Below are 20,608 nucleotides of genomic sequence, written 5' to 3' on the forward strand. Positions count from 1 at the left end.
CTGACTTGCTCTTCATGTTGTCTTGCTTAGAAAGGAGGATTCGCTATCCGAGTCCGAAGGTCCTCGTGTTACCTGGGTATAAACAGCTAACTGGTAGATATACGCGTTCAGCTGGGGTGGCATTAACCTTTAGAATTTCCCCTCAATAAAATAAAAGTCTACATGACTAAACTTTACGTCACACATGGCTGGGACTGAGTGCTTTCATTTTCTTTCAGTGGCTTCAGTACGTCTCTGACATATTTTTAGTTTCCCTCGTGCTTTAAACAATATAAAAACAGAGCCGGTTAATAGAGGGGCTACTCACCACTTTCTACCTATATCGTTATATCAAAACATCACTGCAGACCGCTAGATGGGGCCCGCGAGTCAGTCCAAAATAAATGGAGTTAATGGAGCTAAACGCACATTTAAATGAGTAACTATCACATCCATTAAAAAATACACATTTATAAACTGTTATTTTGCTCAATTGCTCCATATAAAACCATTCATTTTGGACTCAATCGGAAGAGACTCTTGAGTTGGTATTCTCCTCTCTATTAGAAATCTATTAGAAAACAGCGAATGTAAAGGTCTACAAGGATCTACGATATTGTTAAAATATTAAGAAAGTAAATGTAAAATCTACTCTTTTCTTCATTAAAATGTCAAGTTAATAAAAAGAAACCACAATAGAATACAGCATGAAAATAGACATTAGGGAGAAAAGGGGGAAAACCTAAAGAGAAAAAAATATTAACAAAAGTACAGTGAAAGCTCATTACAAATTCTTACAGTTTTTAGACATTTCATATTAGATTTTAATATTAAAGTAAAGTCCAGTAAACATATATCACATTTTGTATTTACATTGGTGAATATAGTATTTACTCAATAAAATGAAAATATAAAAAATATACTCCATATCTAGGTCAGTGTATGAACAAAAGTATATTATATCACCAAGCTTTAGATTCACAGAGATGTTGGTTTTCCTCAAATAAGCAAAGTCTCCCCAGAGTTTAAATACAATGGAACAATAAAAAGGTGTGAGATTGATTCACATTATGATTGACAAAAAGAGCATTCAAAATCAATATTATAAAATTTTACAATTCTCTTATTCGTAGGATATGCAGCTCTGGAAAAAATCAAGAGACCATTTAAAAAAGTTTCTTTGATTTTACCAAATTGAAAATTTAATATAATCAAGAGGAAGATGGATGATCACAAGCCATCAAACCAAGCTGAACTGCTTGATTTTTTGCGCCAGGTGTAGCGTAAAGTTATCCAAAAGACTGGTGGAGGAGAACATGCCAAGATGCATGTTATTCCACCAAATATTGATTTCTGAACTCTTAAAACTTTATGAATATGAACTTGTTTTCTTTGCATTATTTGAGGTCTGAAGGTTCTGCATCTTTTTTTTCCAGCCTTTTCTCATTTTCTGCAAATAAATGCTCTAAAATGAAAATATTTATTTGGAGTTTGGGAGAAATGTTGTCCGTAGTTTATAAAATAAAACAACAATGTTCATTTTACTTAAACATATACCAATAAATAGCAAAATCAGATAAATTGATTCAGAAATGCACTTTAAATGCACTTCTAAATGTAGAACGTGCTGCAGCTGCGCTCTCCTCCATGCGCACACGTACGCGGGAGACTGGCCAATAGTGGCGCGGTGGGCGGGGACTGCCGCAATACGGGTGCGCTGAACGGAAAGATAGTATGCGCAAATTTCAAAGGGATTATTGTTGTTAGGAATTCTCCCCGCCTACCGGCACCATGTTCAGCAAAACTGGAAGCTTAACATTGTTTTTCTCGTACTGGAACTGGAGCGGGCTGAGAGACTGAGCTGAACTTCACCGCGGCTCTGACTAAATGGGATTTATGTATCATGAGTTGGATAAATAGAGAAACAGTGCTGTAATGAGGGGAGTGTAGGTGAGTAGGAAGAGGAGCTACGCTGCTATGGAGAGGACAGGTGAGCGATCATTAAAGCTACATTTACAGTTAAAGCTACAAATCCAATAACACTAGTTTTAACACTTTAAATCAGTTCTGGTGACTTTATATGTCTCTTTTTCATTTAGTCTTATTTCCCACAAACAAAAGTCATTAGTACTGACTTTATAGTCTCACGAGTTCATGACTGGAGCTGAGAGTCTAATAAACTCTACCATAAAAAAATCATAAAATGTCCTGCTGTATGAAGAATGGCCTAGGTATTTTTAGTTCAACTTCAGTATCAGTCAATAGTGTGGACACACCATCACCATCTCATTCAGTGTTTTCTATCATTCTTATCCTTAATTTATTTTCTACATTGTAGATTAATATTAAACACATAAAACAATTAAAGGACCCGTATGGATTTATGTAGCAAACAGTAAAAGTGTTTGTCCTTTACAATCCCCTCATCAAAACCTGATCAGCTGCGATCATTAGGTGATTTGGGACGAGTGTGAAGGAACAGCAGAAACTTTTGTTCAGCACCTCCAGGAACTCCTTCAAGAGTCTTCAGTATTAAATTTTCAATGTAAAAAATCAAATCATAAAAATAAATAAAACCCATTGAATGAGAAGAGGTGATTACACACTTTTGACTGGTACTGGTTCAGTTTATAAAATAAAGGGCCCTATGCACCCTAGATTTTGGTTCTGTTCATGAAATGTTATGATTCTGTAGATAAGAGGTTTCACATTGCAACAAAAGACCTATATACCTATATCTGCATGTCAGTGAAACATTACTTATGTTTTTACACATAGCAAGTTTTGCTTTTGTAAGCTTTTAAGCCCTGACTGAAAAATAATTTCCTGTTTGGAGATGAATTACTCTGAAAAAAGGAACTGACCAACATTCATACGCAACTGGACGTTGTAGACATTGCGTCATTCTGTTACTGCAAGCCTTCAAAAATGTGTTTTGAAAAAAGCCATTGTTTCTCACACTTTTGGTTAACACTTCTTGACTTTCACAGTTGTCTTTGTTTTCTGTGTACACTTAGGGAATGTAGAGAAGCCGCCTGTGGCCCCTAAGCCAAGGGTGCTTCCACCACCAAAAACAATTCTGCCTGCTTCAAAACAAGCACTTGACCTGGATGTTTCCTACCCTGTAAAGAACACTGTGAAACCTGCTGTTGCACCTAAACCATGTAGTTCTAAAACTTCTGCACCTCCACCAGAGTCCAAGTCCGTAGCATCTGACAGTGAGCATCAAGAAAGTTTGCAACAAAAGTCTGATGTCCTTAAGCATGTGGGTTTACTAAATTCCAGAAATGGACCTAGTTTGGAGTTGAGGCAGCCAGAATGGGATTATGTCATTCCAACTTGTGATTGTGCCGAAGGGAAGTGTCATGGCTGCTCACCTAAGGAAAACAGCAGAAGACCCATCCAGCATGGAAATCGTATTGAACCACGTCAAAACAACAAACCAGAAGGATCCAAAAGTCCCACTCCCCGAGCTCAGACTAAACCTCTGCACAAGACTACAACAAATCATGGTCAAGGGCTGATCAATCCTCCTAAGGACTCAGTACAAGGCTCATCTGTGGCTAATGGATCAGTAGCTTTGGACAAACATTTAACAAAAAAAACTCAAGGCAGTCTTGGCAGTTCTTATGAGGCACCAGCTACTGTCACTGGATCAGGGCAAGCTGTATTAAACAAAAAGCCTCATGGGTATTCTACTGGTAGACAAAATGGCAGTTCATACTCTGGTATGACACCAGTAAGAAAAGCTCCACCATTGCCACCAGTGCAGAATAAACCAAAGATCAGCAGTGCTGGGCGACTGGACAATGCTGATATCTTCTCAGAGGAAGGCGCTACTGAGGCAACGCTTACAGCTGTAAAACTGATGCAAAGCTCACCAGTTGTGTCTCTGAAGGAAAGGCCACCTACTATCCCTCCAAGGGAGAATAAACCCAAAAAAGTATATGTTGAAACCCAAGGTGACAATGTGGTTCCACGGTGGAGGACCCCTGCTAAAGAAAAAATACAGGGCAAAGACATACATCATGGTGGACTCCCAGGGCATGCTTTAAAGACGCAGCAATCAAGGGATGACAGAGAAGGCCCAGATTCAAAGCCAAAAACCGTAATGACAAAAGAAGTCCACAAGAAACCAGAAGGAAACATCATCATGTCTGAGGAAGAGGTCATTGAGAGTAATATCAGTCCTGTGAAAATGGATCCACCCCTCCCTGCTAAAGGAAAATCTAGAGGTAAAGCCAATCAAAACTCTGGAAAACAGGAGCCTAACAGCACACCAGACAAAAGACCTGGCACTAGTCTGAAGCCTAAAGCTAAGTCTTTCAGCCCAGCAGATAGTCTTCTGAAGAAATCATCCTACCAGAAGGTGATGGAACTTGACCTTCCAGTTAAAAAGACCAAGAAAAAGCAGGCCCATGGTAGCCCTGTGGTCAAGAGTGAGGACTCAGTAAAGGAGGATAGGCAGAACAGCAACACCCAAAATGAAGCCAATATACAAATCCCAGAGTACAGACGTCACCTAGTCAGAGAACAGAGTGTGGACGGAGAAGATTTTCAGGAAAAAATAAAACATGAACATCTCTATCAGAATATTTCAGATATTCTAGATTCTCATTCTAGTGGAAAAGCAGCGACACAGACCCAACAACCTCAGGGAATCCAACAGAGGCAATTATCCACAGAGAACCTGTACGAAGAACCAATTTCCCCTGAAGAAAGTGAATACTTCAATGAAAGGTAACAAAGTATTGCTTTAAAATATATTGACATTAAAATTGCCATTGTTTCATGGGTCAAGGTCAGAAAGTAAACATAGGCTGTTTTGGAAGGCAGATAAACACATTTAAAAAAGCACATAACAGGTAAATTTCCTGGACAGGGATTAAGCAATTAAGCTTAGTCGTAGACTATATATTCCTTTAAATAGAAAATCTCTGTTCAAAATGTAGTCATCTAGTCTTAGTCTTAGTCTCTGCTTGGAATATACAGATTGAAAAACACAAACAAGAGTCTTCAATCAACTTAGCAAGACCATCCAAAAATAGGGTTTAGTATTTAGATAGTGTATAAATTTATAAATATAAATCCAATAAAATGACAAAGCATAGTGAAGTTCATATTAAATGTGACCAGAAGAGTTTTTTGGTAAATCTGTAATCTCACACTTACTAAAATAGAACGCATACTATTGTTATTATCAATTTTAACCTTTTAAAATTTGATTCCACTGAATCAGCACTTTCCAGTTCAAGTTGAAGACTAAGAGTTTTTTAGCCTATTGATATTTTAGACATAAACAGTTTTTTAGATGCATCAGCATTAGCTGCACGGTATTGGCAAAAACTGACATTGCAATTGTTATTTCTTTTTCTGAATATGGACAGAATTTTACCCCGTAGTCATCAGAAGACAATATGTCACAATGTTAAGAAATGCATTCTGTGTATCCATACATAAAATGAATGATATTGGCAGTATATCATTGGTATGTCAAAATGAGAATTGTGTCATAATGTTATAACATTTAATTAGGGTTTGTTTTTGTTGAGACTGTTGTGAATGCGCACATTGCGGTAAAGAGTGTTGTGCAGCTCTAGTCTGTATGTATGATTTATTATTCATGTCTTCAGGACTGCTGAAATGGAAGTCTAAACTCAAGCAGGAGACATATTTTGTGAGCTCTCAGAACAAAGGCAGAAATATGTCAGTTATGTTTGTGTGTCGCACCCCTCTGACAGGCAGTAAACCAGTGTCTGTGTGTTGATTACATTCAACCTCAATTTTACTGTAGAGTGTTTACCTTTCTGTTCTTTTAATAAAGTGGTGGAAAAAGTGGTGGAGCTGTCTAAACATTGGATCCACATTTTTAAACCGAAGGTGCTTTAGCACTATGCTAGTCAGTAGGACTGTGTATTGGCAAGAACTTGGCACTACGATACCTACATACAGGGGTTATGATTCAGTTAATTGTAATATATAGAGATACTGTAAGCAGGGTGATATATTGTAATTGATTTTATTTTTTTATTAAAAATAACTGCCATAGAATAAGAAACAAACTGTGATATCTCTAAAATCTGAATAAAAAGTTTATTTTTATTTTATGCAATCATAAAACTGGGATCTAACAACAGCACATGTGTTAAGCAATCTGGCAATTCACTTCATGTCTGATCAGCTGTCCAATGATGTCACATCAGCAGCAACTCAGAAAGATCTGATTGCTTGCTTCATGTGATTAGGAGGAAACACATGCTAGCTTTTAAACTCGTAGTACTGGTGGAATTGTGTGATAGGGGAGTCCTAGCTAGTAAAAGGAAATTGATTAAGACTAATAATGTAGTAAAAAACAAACAAAAACAAGTTACAGAATTCTCAGACAAATCTTTGGTAGGCTTCAAAATATGTATTGTTACTCATGCTAGTATCTGCTGAACTGATTAGTAAATACCTTTCATACTAGACTATATGAGTTGTCCCTAGTCGCAGTCAATGGAAACCTGTAATTATTACAAGTATAATTTTCTTTATTATTTCAGCATTGCATTTACTGTGGCCACATTGATTACGTACTGCATATTTTTTTCTAATTAATGTTTGCTGAAAATGTTAATTAAATGTAACTTTCTGCTATTATAATCTTACATTCCTCTCTTAGTTCCAGTGTACTGTGTGTTCACATTCATTTCCTGCCATCGCCACAGTTTCACACTCTTCTTATCTTCCTCTATTCCCTGCAGTAATGTATATGAAGACATTCTAAGCTCAGATGAGGAGGAAATTGATAGCGGCTCAGAGGTAGAAGAAGATAGCAATTCATACTCTGACAAAGATCAGAGTCAGGTACGGTGGGTTTGCTTATCTCTCAGGGTTTTGTTATGGTCTTCGATTCTCAGCTCAGTACAGGTCTGAAGCTCACAAAAAGCTGTTTTGACTTTCTATTTCAGAACGACGCCAAGAACACCAAGCTGGCTCATATAGCCAGAGAGATCATGAGTTCTGAGAAAGTGTGAGTTTTTGCATGCTTACTAGAAAAGACAGTACAGTCGTCGTGAAGTGGGGCCTGACTGATGTATTAATTGATTAATTAAAAATCGCCTTAGTATACAGCAATATTTTGAGGCCGACAGTCATAGACAGCTTACATTTATTAAAGTACAGTCTGTAATCATGTTTATACACCAAACACCACTATGATCAACATGAACCAATCTAATAACAATTCTAGGAGTCTTGGAGCCCTTTTGTGATTTGGAAATAAAAAAATTGGACATAGTAATCATAGTTTGCTCTTTACTATATAATGACTGACAACTGACTTGACCAGATTAAAATCACTACAGAATATATACATCAGTCAGGCTCCACTCTGTGCTTGATTTTAACTAATGCTGTATCATTTCTCTTGGCAGGTTTGTGGAGGTGTTGAAGCTTCTCCATATAGTAAGTTTGCATCAGGTCCAGTGCTGAACATGCTCCTTATCTGAGCACTCTTTTCTGAGATTATTTGAAGCTGGTCATGGTTATGTAATGCCTCTGTTTTACAAAATTAATGTAAAACCTGAGTACACAGTGCTCCCGCAGTAAATAGACTCTGGCAGTGGTCACATGGCTTTTAATCCTCTCGCTGGACTCTGTCAGACCACACAATAATGCAGCAGAATAAATAAATAAATAAATAAATAAATCACTCTTGTTGGTGAACTTCTTGCTAGCATTCTATTGAAGAGAAAAAAATAAAAATAAAATAATAATAAATAAAAAAAAATAGAATATATCCCTGCACCAGAAACTTTTTTTATCTAAAAACTTATTGAATAATGGAGGTGTGATCCTGCTCAAATAACCAAAATGTTACACTATTTTAATTTTGATAAATTGAACATTATATTTAGCACACAATTTCCGGGTCAAGTTTAAATCCCCTCAAGGAAAACAAAAAAGAAAAAAGTCACAGCTTGCAAACACACCTTGAGGGAAGAACCTAAATTCCTTAACTTTAAACGCTTCAGGACAACTTACTATCCGTTACTGTAAATGTCACTGACATGCACCAAGTGCTTCAGCAGGTTCTTGATTCGCACATTAGTGCTTTTCTTGTTTAGTGCAAATTTTATTACGTTTTCTCCCCGGCCCGAGTCTGTGCACGTTCTGCCCGAGCCCGACCTGGCCCATAAACTGTTTTTGTGAGCCCGAGCCCGATTTAAACAAGACATTTTTTTTTAGTAAGTAGAGCCTTAAAACTGAGCTTTTTAAAAAAACATTTTCGGGCTGTTCGAATGCACGAAATCTGTTTGGAATGCTGTTAATTAAACACTGCAAGCCTGAAGAAGTATGGACTTATTATTTAATAAAAATCTTTATTAAGAACCCTGTCTACTCGAATATAATTAACAATGTCTAAGAACAAACAAATGTATTTATTTAAAACACAGCCTTAGTGCAAAACACATAAAACAACAATAAGCTATGCACGGCACACTCATTAAATTGAAATAGATCAAATACAATAACATAATTTACAATGACTTTTGTCTACTCTAATAGAATTACATTTACTCTAATATAATTATAATTACTCTGCCCGAACCTCTCAATATATCACTGTGCTAGACTGCAGCTGCATATAACAGGGAAAGAAACAACTGTGGATTTAACCACCCCCCCCCCACAAAAAAATAATAATAATAATAAAACCATAGTTATCCATGCCAAAACCGTAAATATGCATTTGTACCCTTCAACACCAAACATGGACATGAACTAATGTATCTAATCTAATCTCATACCTTACGTATGTGAACTCTGTGGAAAAATGTGGAATTCATTATTAGCTATTATAAGGTTTAAGACAACAAGCCTTTAGTAACATTGCTTGGGTTTAATGACTTTCTGTTTTCCAGAAATTCCGGAAAGCAGTGGAGGATGCCAGTCAGGGTGGGAAAGCTGTGATTGATGATCGGATTCTGAACCAGATCCTGTTTTCCCTGCCACAACTGTATGAGCTGAACAGTAACTTACTGAGGGAGCTGGAGGAACGTGTGGCCAACTGGTATAAAGACTGCACTTTTATTTTCTTATACAGGGGATAAAAATGAGCGTACTTTTCTTATTCTGTTATTCTGTTTTTTAGCTTTATTGATGCTGGTCAAAAGATATACGTCTGAAAGGCATTGCACACTTCACAGAAACATTTAATACATACCAGCATTATAGTAGAACATTGGCCACAGTGCATTTGAGTGAAAAAAGGTTATTTTTCACATAAATATTATTTTGTCTGACTGCAGTGAGATGATGGTGTATAATATGTATATATATAATAAAAAGGTTCTTTCTCACACTGTCACACCTTTTATTTATCTGTAGTTCCAAACATAAACCCTTTAGGAATCTATATTAAAAAAAAAATACTTTTGATGTTCGCAAATATGCCATTTGCCTCCTAGCCACAAAAGATTAGACACACATTTACAAATTTTCTCTTCAGCCTAGAGACATAAGCTTGGACGGCTCCTTTAACAAGGCACACAATACAGAATAGACCTAATTTACATAAACCCCACACAGACATTGCAAGTGAATGTACTGTAGATCAACAAGGCAGACTTCCTTACTCTAATTAGACTCACTGTACTATACTGCAAGGGGGAATAATCTCCATTGTGCTAAAATTAGACACATTTCCAACTTTCCAACTTTACTTTTACTGTAAAGCATCTAAAACAACAGGAGACTCTGATACTATGTCTGTTTTAAACCCTCTGCACTTGTCTGGTTCCTTGTTGTCTCAGGAATGAGCACTCTGGTGTAGCTGACATCTTTTTAAAGAAGGGCCCATATCTGAAAATGTATTCCAGTTACATCTGTGAGTTCGACAAGAATGTTGCCCTACTGGAGGAGCAATGCAGAAAGAATCCAGCATTCGCAAAAGTAGTTCGGGAATTTGAGGTAATAACACCGACACAACTCGTTCTTCCACCCGCATGTTTACTTTGTCATCACGTTCATGTGCGCCTGTGTGTACGCTTCCCTTTGCTGTGGTGTTTGCTCTTCTTGTTGGTTTTGTTAGACTGAATGCAGTGACACCGTGTTTAGGAGTAAAGTTGTTTTTGTTTACCATCCCTTACCGTATTCTGTCTCTGCCCTTCACTGTTATAGAGCAGTCCATGCTGCGCCAATCTTGCAGTCAAACACTACATGCTGAAACCCGTTCAGAGACTCCCCCAGTACCAACTGCTCCTCTCAGGTCAGTTAAGATCCTACACTGTACTGCACATCATATGTACGAGATATTAGAGGCTTTAAATAGTTTACAGGAACATGTACAATGAGTGATAAAAGCCATTGTGGTTAAACAGAGAGTGACTGTTTGTAGTAGCCCAAATGTCAAATAAACAAGACAAATATATATACAAATTATTAAAGTATACTTTTATACTTTTATACTCACACATGTCATTCATTTAATATTAAAAGAAATGATTCAGTTTTATATCGTCAGTTATATATAATGGTTTAAAAGAACACAGAATAAATCAGTTATAACTTATTGCCAGTTATCTTTGCTTGTTTTCTGTGTCTACTATCCTTGTTTTCCTTGTTTTGTTCTGCTTGGGGCATATTTTTAACTTTCTAAGGGCTTGGACTTTGACCATGCTGGATTACAGTTTTAACATTTAACCATCTCAATAAATCTGCTTGCTATGTGCTGCAGATCTTCCAGAGTTTTCTATACTGAGTCAACTTAAGGAGTCTTTTAGCCTCTTCTAAATATTAGATGACTTTTATTGACTTCTCATTATTTAACTCAAAATGTAAAATAAGGGCTTGCCATTGGTGTAGATGTATAATCTCTTTTCTGAAGAAAGCCAGCTTCTCAGCACTACAAAACTGACTGAAAATGACTTGGACAGAGAGTGCTGTTAATACAAAGAACCTGTGGCATCACAACAAATCCACCTGTTTTGCTTTTTTCCACTAACAGCTGTTATTTTTGGTCAGAATCTTGAAACCTTTTCCTGAGTATCTTGCATTAATGTTTTCACACCTAGAATCAGGTTGTTCTCAAAAATAAATAGATGTAAAACACCTCTTCGCTCTAATGAGCATCTCTGAGGTAGATTTCTTTTCTAAGCAGAACTGTGAAATACTTGAGCATCCTTCCCTACACTTACAAAACACAAAAATCACTTCCTCACATTAAATTACCTTAAGGTTCTTGCTCCATTACATTTTTCTTCACATACCCTCATACACTCTTAAAGCCTTGGGCACGATTCTGCTTTCTGTACCGCATTCTATGCTCTTTGCTGTGGTTGGCAGGGTATTTAATGCTGTGGCAGTCAAACTCTGGAATGCACTTCCCCAATCTCTTCATGACAGCTCTTCCTGTAAATCTCATCTTAAGATATGTGTCGTAACTAAGACTGTGTATTGGTGAGGACTTGGCGATACCATTTTGTAAATCACATCACGATACAGGGGCTACAATTTACTATATCACATCATATTGTGATACTGTATTTACGCAAAATGATACAGCTCTGGAAAAAATTAAGAGACCATTATTTATAGGTATAGTAAAATATTAACTAAACTGCAGACAACATTTCTCCCAAATTCCAAATAAAAATATTGTCATTTAGAGCATTTATTTGCAGAAAATGAGAAATGGCTGAAATAAAAAAAAAGTTTCAATACAATACGTATACCGATAGTTTCTTACGCCTTCACTTATTAATCAGTCTTACTCGTCTTACTGCTTGTTATGTGTGTTTCTCTCTGTAAAGTGACCTTGGTTATGCGACTTATATTACACAATATTGATTAAACTTAAAGGACATTGAAAAAAGAGTCAGATTCTGCCTAGAATAAAAGTCATGAAGAATAAAAGCTTAAAAGCAAAAGGAGGCCCTTCCCAGTATTAGTAAAGTGTTCCTAATAAAGTGCTCGGTGAGTTTGTTCCTTTCATCACTGGGTGAGGGGGGTGGGGTTAGGGTAGTGATATTATGTTCGAAAACCAACATCCTCTCAGAGACACTTTGGCCTGTGGGTCATACTGTCTTTTATTGAAAATAACTTCCTACTCAGTATTCTCATAAATGGGGTTTGTCAAAAATGTGTACCTGCATAAAAAAACCTTACTTGAGCATTTCTCTTAGACAGAGGATGCAAAAGACTCCCCAGAGATCCTTCTCCTCCCCTATTGAAAACTAGCGGAAACCCTGCTTATATATATATATATATATATATATATATATATATATATATATATATATATATATATATATATATATACAGTAAAACAGTAAAAAGTAACAAGGATTTATATTTTTTAAGAAGTTAGTTTTAGTTTTTAGGTTATTATGGTTTAGTTTATATCTTGTAAGCCAGTCTGAAGAACAAAGTATAGCTCCAGGTTTCTCCTGGGTGCCTCCAGTCAGCATGTGGGATGTGTTTACCTAACTTAACATAATTTAGCACTGATTTACCAATCCAGCTGTTGATATAATGACAATTATAAATAATACTATTTATTTATTTTACAACACTTACTGCTTTTAAAAGCAGTATAAAACCTTTATAAGGTTAATGTCCACTGTCCTTATTATGTCTCATTTTTTTGCAAATAATGTTAAATTAGCTTTAACTAATGCGTATTTCTGTGTTACAAGTTTACAAAAAAATATTTTCTTGTTTGACAGATTATGTGAAGAATCTGAATGAAAACTCTCCACATTACAAAGACACACAAGGTAAAAACAAACATCATTATTTCATTTTGGCAATGTTAGAACTAGTTAGTTTGTCTCTTAAACATTAGTCAATCAATGTCTTTTATAAAGCAATCTGTGTTACTGGATCTGTGTTTCTTTCATGTAAGCATTTCCTGCTTTTATTCAGATGCCTTGAAGTTGGTAAAGGATGTGGCAAATCATGCCAATGAAACCATGAGGAAAGGGGTAAGAAGGAATTTTTTAAGTATTTCTGGACTATTTTTGTTTTTTTAATCAGCTGTGAGATGAATCACATGCTCCTGTTGTTTTTGACAGGATAACTTTCAGAAGCTGATTCAAGTGCAGTACAGCCTGACGGGACATCATGAGATTGTAAAGCCTGGAAGGGTAATTAGAAGCCTGTAAAATCATCCTGAAACTCCGGTTCACTGTATCTTCCTTGTTAAAGTGAAAGCTCTGCGCTGTCAGTAGGGGAACACTTCACTCACTTTATTAACTTTATTAAGACGGGAAGTTCCTTTTAGGGTTCACTGATGTCAGTGTGTTCTTGGAAAGTGAGCATGGCAATATAAAGCCCTTATTTGGCCCTCTTTGGAATTGAGAGCACAATAAAGTGTGTGTACTATTGCAGCTATTGAGTTCTAAAAGCTTTTTTGTTTGTTTTCTTATGTTTTTTTTTTTCTTTTAGACCTTACTGAAAGAGGGGACGCTGATGAAACTCTCCAGAAAAGTCATGCAGCCCCGGATGTTCTTCCTAGTATGTCAATAGAAATCCTGATGTTTATTTATTAACAAGTAAACCCTTGTGAATAGGAAGAAAAGTATGTTCAAATTAGGGAAAGAATACTGAAAGAGCATTTTCAATATAATATACCTTATAAAAATACAGTACTTAATTAAATATACTTTCTCTTTATTTCTATAAAATGTATTTTTAAGTAATATGATTTAAATTATACATTGTTTTGATAGAAAATATATATAGTGGCATTAAATGCTGCATAAAATGCACTTGCACTAGTCTATTTTTTTCCAAAAGATTTAAGGTGTGCACAATATGTGCATCAATAAGCAAAGTAGTACATTTACAATATAGTTCAAGTGCATTATAAAAGGTTTTTAAAAACACAAAATTAAATCTTTATGTTGTGTTTAAATATAGCTTAATGACAAGTTGCCATAAGTTGTTCCAAAATAGTACATTTAGTATGTATTTAAGTACATATTTTAACTTAAATACTTCATATTTTACTTTAAAAATATATACTCAATACACTTTTCTTTTACATGGGAAATAATGTAGGATTATAATTATAAGATTTCTACTATATACTGTATACTTATCTGTGTAAAGGCTGTTTCTGTTATTACAATTAGATAATCTTTCCAGAGTTAATGATCATTAATGATTAAATATAAAAGTACTATTTTATATTATTGTAGTCAGTTACAATGATTCATTGTTTTGGCATTACCTCTTTCTGTTTGATATTTGTAATGGTTTTAGCTGTTAATGTAGTCTCTTGACGGCACAGTCAGCCTCAAGTTCCTGTTTTTTCTAGTTCCTAAACCCACAGTCTGAGAAGAAAAAAACTTCAAACTGTCTGAAGTAGTTTGTTTTAACTTTTTTCTCTTTGTTTTGTCAGTTTAATGACACCCTGCTGTACACCACACCACTCCAGACAGGCCAGTACAAACTGAACAATGAGCTTTCACTGGCTGGGATGAAGGTGAGCTGTAGTGTTTGACTGAAGCGCCCTCTGCTGCTCAGTTTAGCATAGAACTGATTAAAAAAAGGTCATAAAGGCCATAAAAAACATATTTGTTACAGACCTCTGTGTAAATATGATTTGGGCCAGATTGTGTTATAATCTGTGGATGTATTTGTGTTGTTTAACCTTTTTTTTATATATATGTGTAGGTCAGTAAACCCAGTCAAGAAGGGCATCAGAATGAGCTAAACATCGAAAGCGTTGAACGATCATTTATCCTTTCTGCCAGGTGAGAATTAGTTTTATAATCACCATATCTGTTAGTGTTAATTACAACCCCAAATCAGAAAAAGTTGAGATGGTATGGAAAATGCAAATAAAATAGAAATTCAGCGTTTCTTATGTTTTCTTCGACGTTCATTTATTTGCAGACAGTATTAACTCAATATTTCAAGTTTTGTCAGGAAAGGATGGTTTGATATGTTGTTTTTTCTCTGCATCATGCAGCTTTAAGTAGTATTTGTGGATCTGGGAATGTTCCTAAGCCCATGCAGTGATTTTTTTTTTTTTTTTAGTACAGAATCATGCATAATTTTAATGCAGTGCCATCTGAGGGCCTGAAGGTCACCAGCATCAGTAATATAAGCAATCTGCAGCTGTTTTTTATTAGTACACAGAAAATTCTTAAACTCAGCTTGCTGGTGTCACTAAATCATTTTAAACTATTAATCTCTATCCACCTTCAGACAGCCTGTAACTGTTTTAGTTGATTTTTTTCTTTTACCTTTTATTTATTTTGTTTTTTATTCATCTAATTTTACGTTTTTTTTTTACTTTTTGTTTACTTTAATTTCATCATTTACCTCTTTTAATCATGTTGGTGTTATTTTAGTCCTCTATTTCGTTAATTGTGTTTATATTTTATTATTCTAGTTATTTATCTGTTTATTTTATTGCTTTACATTTTAGCCTGTCTGCATATCCTTTTATTCTAAATTATTTTATTTCTTTTTAATTAAATCTTATATTGTTTGCTTGTTTTTAGAATTTAAACTTATTTTTACCAAGTGGAAAGAAAGGTTGATTTCCCAGCTATTTTGCAAGGAAATGCAGGAATATATTTATACTAAAAATGTATACAACCAAAAGAAAAGGTGAAATATCTCAGGTCTAACTGCAATGTAATAAGACATTAGAAATGTTCCTTCCTGTCCCAACTTTTTCTGGTTTGGGATTGTATATTTCCACTGTATTTTCACCTAAATTGACTTTTCATTGTTTAAGTCTGAAAATGTGATGATGAGGTGATTTCCTGATTAGCATTAATGCTCTTTCTTCTATTGTAGTTCTCCTACTGCTCGAGATGAATGGCTGGAGGCCATCTCTGCTGCTATTAATGATTACACCAAGAAAATGATCTCATTTGGTTCAAGCAGAAGCCCTGAAGAGGTTAAAAATTTCATATCTTTATAGATTTTAGCTAATTAGAACATGAATAAATGAGAAACTGTTAATGATAAGCTTTCTGTACTTGGGATATTACAAATGTCCTTATATATGTGATGAACAGTAGGTCAGTAGGTCAGGGGAATGTCTTTGATACTTCATTAAAGAACAGTATTTGTTATTTCTTTCTGTAGGGGGGCAAAGACACTGTAGATGCTCAGCTGGGCTCCAAGGCCCCTATATGGATTCCAGATCTGCGGGCCACAATGTGCATGATCTGCACCTGTGAGTTCACTCTGACCTGGAGAAGACATCACTGCAGAGCGTGTGGGAAGGTACAGTGGTGCTGAGCAGTGAGAGCAGGATTTAGGCTTTCTAACTCTCTATAGTAGTAATACTGTTTATCTGTGTTTTTATCTGTGTGTGATCTAGGTGGTGTGTCAGGCCTGCTCAACTAACAAGTACCCTCTGGAGTATTTGAAGTATCATCCAGAGCGAGTGTGTGATCAGTGCTTTGAGACTCTACAGCACAACAGCTCAGGTCTGACACCTAGAGATCTATTTATAAATCTGCTTAGTGCAACAACAGTCTGCAAGGATCTGCTTAAAGGGCCCATATCCTACACTGTTCTTTTTATTTTATTCACTGTGCTTTTAATTGCTTTGGTTTATTTGCTACATGATTAAAAGTCATACCTAAATTTTACATGAATATTTTTATCCATTACAATTCAACAGGCCTTTTTTATCACTATGCCTCTAAGACTGATATGTTAATGTCCTCTGTTCTGATTGACAAATCTGCACTATGCCTCATGCTAAAAGCAAGCAGTAACAAAACAATTATAGTGTTCATAAGAGTGGGTAAGGCTAAAGTGTTATAGAGTGAATAGAAGTGTTTGGTAGTCCATCGCAAAAACAGCAAAAAAATAAATAAATAAATAAATAATAATATATGGTTTTACAAGAAATATTTGATTTTTATTACGAGCTTTAACTTTTTTATTTCTAATTAATTATTTAAAACTGAAGTTTTTCTATTCTCTGAACAGACAATTTTACATTAAATATCCCTTTGCATAGATAAAACATAAGAACATACACTTACTCAAGTTATGTATAATTTGTATCTTTTATTTATGCAAATCATTAATATTCATTCAATAAAATATATTTGCTATTGCTAATTATTATTTTGTGATATATGCTATACTTGTCTTTAAATAGTTAACACTATGCTAAATGATTGTCAGAGGTTGAATATCCTGCATAATATGTTTAAACTGATTCCTGTTACCTCTCCTAATTCCCTTTTATATTAAACAAATGAAGAGTTAATATCACACCCTTAACAGGTCTTTTTTATTATTATTTAACCTCTATCAAAGGTATTTGTAGCATGACATTGTTTGTTTCTGTGTAATTTATATTTTTAAAAATGCCCTTTCATTATAAGACTCCTTCTTTCTTATTTCTTGCAGGTAGTAGTATTTTATCTCCAAATGCGAAAACTTTAGGTGGCTTTCACTTTAGACGGCAGAGGAAGATCGCAGCAGCCCTAAAAGAGGTACAGAAGAATTTTTTTAATGAATCATTCTAGTTGATCGTTTTAATGCTATGATGATCTGTCTGATCTTTAAATTTAATCATTTATTGTCTTTAAATCAATCACTTTAATGTTTTATTGTTTCTACTAATAAAACCATTTTGCCTGATGAGATTAATCCCAAGAATCCTTAGATCAGTCAAGTGTAGTGTAGCAGGGAACACCCTAATAGTGCAGTGCAGTGATTCCCCAGGGCTCAGAGAGCGTGTTGAGAGAAGCTGGTTTAACTGGTTGTTAAACTGTATCTTCCCCCACTATACTATATTCTGCAGGTTTCAGCCAACACCGATGAATCGTCCATGAGTGGATATCTGGAGAGGAATAAGCCCAAAAAGAAACAGTGGAAGAGGCTCTGGTTTGTAATCAAGAACAAGGTGCTATACACTTACGCTGCCAGTGAGGTAGGTGAAAAACAGGCGAACATCATCTACCAGGTGTGCTTTATTGTGTAATACTGGCACTGCTGTGCTGCGGTCCTAGTGGCCAAGTGCCGTAGATCAGGTCAGCAGTGCCAGTATTACACGTTATAGCACTGTTTTTCATGTATTATTGCGATTATACCACAGTTCCACAAATTATTAAAAGATTTTGAGTAAAAGAGGAGGAGAAAATATGATCTATTTGGTTATTAACACTCCTTGAGTTAAAGTAGTTCCATTGCTTCTATGTTTGTAGCTGCGCTGTTTGGCTGGTAAGCGCTGCACCGTTGCTAGGTTAACTGTATGTGGCAGAGTAATACATGGTTATTTTCGGTTACAGTGCATTACCAGCTGATAATGGCACTCATAAAACGTCTCTCAGCCAATCAAATTGCAGGGTCGGAAATAACTGTGCTATAGTATTAATTATTATTTCAGAGAGCTACAGCACTGATCCTGTATTTATAGATACAGTATTTCTATTGTTAACTGAGTTTAAATATCAGTTCTGGTGGCTTTGCCCTGCAGTTTGTAAAACTGACCATTAGGGGTGTGACATGTTGTATTGTACACTATGATCATATACATAAACAATTTTAAAAAATCATATCATAATAACAGCAGTATTTTATTATGAAAGCAGTCTGTTTTGTATAGTTTTGTTATTCTGAAGCTTTAAGGGTGTTTTTTCGTATAATTCTTTTTGTAAGCAGTTTGTATGCAGGCAGTAAATATTCTGTACTTTAGTTTCTGTTTTGTGGTACATCTTTTTTGTTACATTATTTGTATATTCTTTTATTTATTTTGTTTCATTATCATTATTACATAAAAGTCAGTCTTGGTATGTTAGTGTTGACAAAGGTTTCTAGATTTTTCTGTTTCGTTAAAAATCAATAAACACAGGACATGATGGTAAACTGTCCTTTGTGCCAGTAGATAATATGCACATAAAGTTTACACTGACGTTATGAGTGGGGTAAGAGCTTTATCACAGCCATGGAAAAAAATTCTAGTTAAATTTCAAGACACATCATCAGTAGTATGCCTTTAATTCAGGGGCTTTTTCAGCCTTTCAGCACTGGACACCCTCAGCAATGGTGGCCAGCTACAGGGTAATAAAGCCTGAGCTTGTGTCTCATGCCCAATCATGAGGATTGCCTGATTGTTTAAATGGCACGGCCACATTCTTTTTGCATCCAGCAAAGTGTTTTAAAACTGTTACACTTATTTTTTTATTGTTGCAGTAGCATATGCTTCAAATTGTTAAATATTACAAAATATTTTCAATGTTTTTTTAATCATATCACCATAAATATAGTAATCGCAGAAATGTCCAGACATATCATGCTATTATTTTGGTGCCATATCGTCCACTCCTACTGACCATAATATCATGTGTTTGATTTCCCCAGGATGTAGCAGCTCTTGAGAGTCTGCCTCTACTGGGCTTCTCTCTTAAAGAAGATCAGTCTGAATCCTCTCAGCAGTTTAAGCTCTACCACAAAGACAAACTCATCTACATCTTTAAGACAGATGACAGTAATATCTATCACAGGTACACTTGCCCTTTATTAAGAAGACATTATTAAAACTGTTACAGAATGTTAAACTAATTATTGATATCTGATGTTATAACATACATATGCCATCCTTTTGGATTTACAGGTGGATTGAAGCTTTCCGTGAGGCCATGGTTCTTTAGCCTTCACCCACGAGACCACTACCTCACATTGTTCCTTATGCAGAAAGCTAATATCACTCTTTTATATTTAACAGAATACTAAAGCTACCTAAAGATGTGAATGTGAATGCTGCATTGTCTTGGCACAGATCTTGACATCTGGACTATATTTTTCCTTTAATGTAAAATAATTGAATATAATTTACAATGCTGTGTAATCCAAGACAATAGACTCAACCTTACTGTTTTTGCAAACTTAGAGCATTTATATGAAACATTCCTGCAAAACCATGTTATGGGGATTCAGTGTTTTACTTTTACTGTGACTATTATATTAACAGTTTTACTGTTCATGTTGACACTGTTTAGTCTACTGTTGTGTTTGAATGAAGAAGTTCCAGAAATACCTTTATTTTCCATGTTTACAGCACTTATATGTACATATAGGATTTGGTGTGGAGTATGTAATTGGTGGAGAAACACTGTCTCTGTACTAAATAAATGTATTTTTTCATACAGTTAGTGTCCATATTGGTTTGGTAAAAACTGCATTATTGCTAAATCCCTATAATAAACTGATTAGGCTGGATTTAGGCCTATAGATAATGGATCAAGTGAATTCAGCATAGCCTTATAAACATAACTTAATGTCACAAACAACTCAGGTTACCTTTTTACGCTGGACTTTTTATGTGCTGATGTCTTTTATAATACAATTTTAAATGTTTTATTAGCAGTAAAATGTGTATAATGGTCAAGGTAAATTTACAATGTAACTAATAATCTTATATTATTACATTCAGTTCATATCCATACTTTTGACATTTTGTCCATTTCACTTATATAAATCATTAAGATGATTTTACTGTGGATATCACCAGTGCATTTTTTAAACAAAGCGTGTTATTAGCCCAGCAGTAAATAAAAAAAAAACTGCAAAAAAAAATTAAGGAAATTCTATTCCTAATCACAGTTCCCAGTAAGAAATTGTCAGCAGTTTTTAATAACCTTTTCTACTGCTA

The 20,608-nt window shown here is 35.2% G+C and overlaps 1 protein-coding gene across 1 annotated transcript; it reads left to right on the forward strand.

The window, feature by feature from the left end:
* Positions 1-1,720: 1,720 nt before the first annotated feature.
* LOC103024376 (FYVE, RhoGEF and PH domain-containing protein 6) lies at positions 1,721-20,104 on the forward strand. Its single transcript, XM_007234332.4, has 21 exons — positions 1,721-1,969; positions 2,997-4,719; positions 6,723-6,825; positions 6,930-6,991; positions 7,395-7,425; positions 8,886-9,034; positions 9,777-9,933; positions 10,144-10,231; positions 12,690-12,740; positions 12,889-12,947; positions 13,038-13,109; positions 13,411-13,479; positions 14,369-14,452; positions 14,644-14,723; positions 15,781-15,883; positions 16,075-16,215; positions 16,313-16,421; positions 17,362-17,447; positions 17,759-17,887; positions 19,318-19,460; positions 19,571-20,104. Exons 1-21 carry the CDS (start codon positions 1,957-1,959, stop codon positions 19,605-19,607), a joined length of 3,489 nt encoding a protein of 1,162 aa, XP_007234394.3. The 5' UTR covers positions 1,721-1,956; the 3' UTR covers positions 19,608-20,104.
* Positions 20,105-20,608: the final 504 nt, after the last annotated feature.

This window comes from Astyanax mexicanus, chromosome 10 (assembly GCF_023375975.1).
Source record: "Astyanax mexicanus isolate ESR-SI-001 chromosome 10, AstMex3_surface, whole genome shotgun sequence".
Classification (NCBI taxonomy): Eukaryota; Metazoa; Chordata; class Actinopteri; order Characiformes; family Acestrorhamphidae; genus Astyanax; species Astyanax mexicanus.

Excerpts from the sequence above, each read along its gene's own strand:
- LOC103024376 (XM_007234332.4), top strand. Across the intron at positions 12,741-12,888 it reads ACATTACAAAGACACACAAG|ATGCCTTGAAGTTGGTAAAG; the intron begins GTAAAAACAAAC and ends GCTTTTATTCAG. Across the intron at positions 16,422-17,361 it reads TCTACAGCACAACAGCTCAG|GTAGTAGTATTTTATCTCCA; the intron begins GTCTGACACCTA and ends TATTTCTTGCAG.